General features: G+C 49.0%; 1 protein-coding gene across 2 annotated transcripts in view; it reads right to left on the bottom strand.

The window, feature by feature from the left end:
- Positions 1–2,081, bottom strand: part of LOC119299286 (VAN3-binding protein-like) — a 5,120-nt gene extending 3,039 nt beyond the window's left edge. For both annotated transcript variants that reach the window (XM_037576525.1, XM_037576526.1), the window contains exons 1-2: positions 1,712–2,081; positions 1,171–1,284 (exon numbers count right to left, since the gene is read on the bottom strand). In XM_037576525.1, coding sequence (XP_037432422.1) covers positions 1,171–1,284; positions 1,712–1,990 — 393 coding nt within the window. In that variant the 5' untranslated portion in view covers positions 1,991–2,081. The remainder of the gene's footprint in view (positions 1–1,170; positions 1,285–1,711) is intronic.
- Positions 2,082–2,663: the final 582 nt, after the last annotated feature.

The following is a 2,663-nucleotide window of genomic DNA, read 5'->3' as shown; positions in this document are numbered from 1 at the left end:
AAGAGCACTGCACCCAGGACAGAAGGTCACACTCACACCAGCACCAGCAAGCTCATCTCTTCCTTTCTTCAGTTTGAAATAGTGGCCATGGTGATGGACACTGAGGGCCAAATTGCCAACCAGATTTGCCTTAAAGATATTGCCGAATCATTCTGTGGCATGTGCCTCTCGATTCTCATCTGCTTTTCCTCAACAACAAAAATTCTCATCTGCTTTGCCTCAACAAAAAAATTCTCATCTGCTGGACCATGATCAAAGCTTGACTTGACTAGATGGTACTTACACTACAGTGCACACTGAATTCATTCACTTCACTCACACTTGCTTTGTGTACTCATGTAAAGTGAAGAAAGAATCTTTGCTGAAGAAAGACAAGGGCATGGAAGGATTATTTATTATCAATAAATAGATGCTTTTATCCGAGAATTTAAAGCATCCATGCACTGGGTCAGGTGATGTGGCCCAATCACCAGGCTTTTTATTTGCCTGTGCAACAAAGCCCCTGATTCTTTCATTAACCTTACTCACTAATTGTCTGTTAAATGCCTACCTAATTAGAGCAGATGGCATGATCCAGTTGTTAGAGTAGATATAGTGTGTGACTAAAGTTTTGATTCTTGTTTAGCTATGATATGACGCTGCTTCATTGGGTGGAGATAAAGGCACACCGTATTAAATTCATCTACCGTATCCGTTTTGTGCAAGAAATGTCTGCCAAGCCTGCAACCAAAAGCAGTGTTTTTGTCCCAACTAGTCTGACAGGTTGTACTACTAGAAAACAAGAAGAAATTTACAGCTACCCTAAAAACTTGTAAACTTGTTGCTATCCAAGATTAAAATTATGCAACTCATAGTGTGTTCCACACCCAAGAAAGAAGAGACAAAAAACATATGCATTTCCAAGGGAGCCTAGAACTAGAACATAGCAGCAGCCAAGTAACCAGCTCATTCAAAATTCACAGAATGATTAAAAGGATCTTCTGCCCCTTTTCGTTTCAATGAGTTGCAGTCAACACAGGAGTACTTATAATAAGTAATAAAAAGGAGTAGATTATTTAGTACTAGCCTGGCCTTTAATATATAAAATTAATTAAAAAGGAAATTGGCAGTTCATCACTTCATCTGAAAGAAGAAAAATGCAGAGGGGGAGGATGAGATGGCACTATATACCCTGCTGTCGTCGACATCCGGCGAGACGGGCGGGCTGTCGGAGAAGGAGCCGCCGCCGTTGAGGGGGCCGCTGCTGTGGGAGAGGCGGCCGGAGGTCAGCGGCGACACCTCTTGCTGCAGAGGAAAATAAATGTTAATCAGCAGTACACGATCTCTACGCAAAAGACTGCTAGTAGTAGTTAACTGCAGTAACAAATTGAGAGGGAAAGAAGGTTCTGGTCGAGATCGCTGATCAGCACGATTGGAAAAAAAGGTCGTTGTTTTCCTGCTGGAGAAACGGAACAAAAAGACTCTCATATTTTGGATGTTTCTTCTTGTCCTGACGTTATTCCAGGAGTACAGGGGAGCCATGGATCAGGTGGCATTCATCAATAAAGCATCTACTAATTGGTCGAATAAAAACAGGGTGCCATGAACAGATGAAATCAGGCTGAAAAAAAGGATAAGAGATGATCCATTTTTTGGGGAGAAGGAGGAGAACTGAATCCCATCCCAATTAAAAAAAGACCGATTTCTTTTTGCCGTAAAGAAAGAAACGCACCGAGTGGGACATGATCCGGTCCATGATGAGCTGCGAGGTGGCCGCGGAGGCGAAGGAGAAGGAGCTGCCGGTGCCGGTGCCGGCGCTCGCGGCGTCGTCGAGCTCCCCGGCGATGTCCTCCGCGATGGCGCCGGCCGCCGGCGCGGCGGCGAACGCGCGGGACACGTCGGCGGCGGACGCGCTCCAGGAGCGGGACAGGAACTCGAGCGGATCGCGCTGCGGCTCCGGCGGCAGCCGATCCCCGCCGCCCCTCGCGCTCGCCCTGCCGGGACCGTTCATCGCGGCGGCGGTTGCCGAATGCGTGCGCGTGTGTGGGGCGCGCCGAAAGGTGGTGCGGGGGAGCGAGGAGGAGGTAATGCTGCGGCCTGAGGAGAGTGCCTGGCTTTTTGGGGGAGTGGGCGGTTTTATACATGTGTGTGTGTGTGGGTGTGTCGACTGTCGAGAGGAAGAAGAGAGGCGTGTCTGTGCATAAAGTTGGTGTCTCAGCCTATCTTTTCCAGTAGTTTTGGTCTTTTGGATGATCAGAGTGGAAATACATTAATACTCCATGCATGTTTCATATTTTTTAAAGTAAATATGATTGCCTTTTATTGAAATTAAGAGCGTCTACAGCCGGACCTCTCATACCCGTCTGAAACGTCTGGGTAGGACGTCCGGACGCTGACAGGTCAAAATAAACCGACCCAACCGGACCCCGACGAGGATGCACGACTCCTCGCACGGGTCTACCGTCGGTCCCACATGACGGCAGAGACGGTTGCCGCTTCCGACGAAAGAACGCCAAGACGCTCCGGCTTGCTATTAAGCAGTCCGAGCGCGAGGCGGACGAGGCAGCGGCGGAGAAGGCTTGGGTCGCCAAGTTGAAGCCGGAGCAGGACAGGGTGGTCCGTCGGGTGAAGGGGCTCATCTTCCTCTCCGACTCTGACTCCAACGACGGCTTCGACGATCGCGA

This window comes from Triticum dicoccoides, chromosome 5A (assembly GCF_002162155.2).
Source record: "Triticum dicoccoides isolate Atlit2015 ecotype Zavitan chromosome 5A, WEW_v2.0, whole genome shotgun sequence".
Taxonomy (NCBI): domain Eukaryota; kingdom Viridiplantae; phylum Streptophyta; class Magnoliopsida; order Poales; family Poaceae; genus Triticum; species Triticum dicoccoides.
The sequence above is the reverse complement of the archived record's forward strand: the minus strand, read 5'-3'. Positions and strand labels throughout refer to the sequence as shown.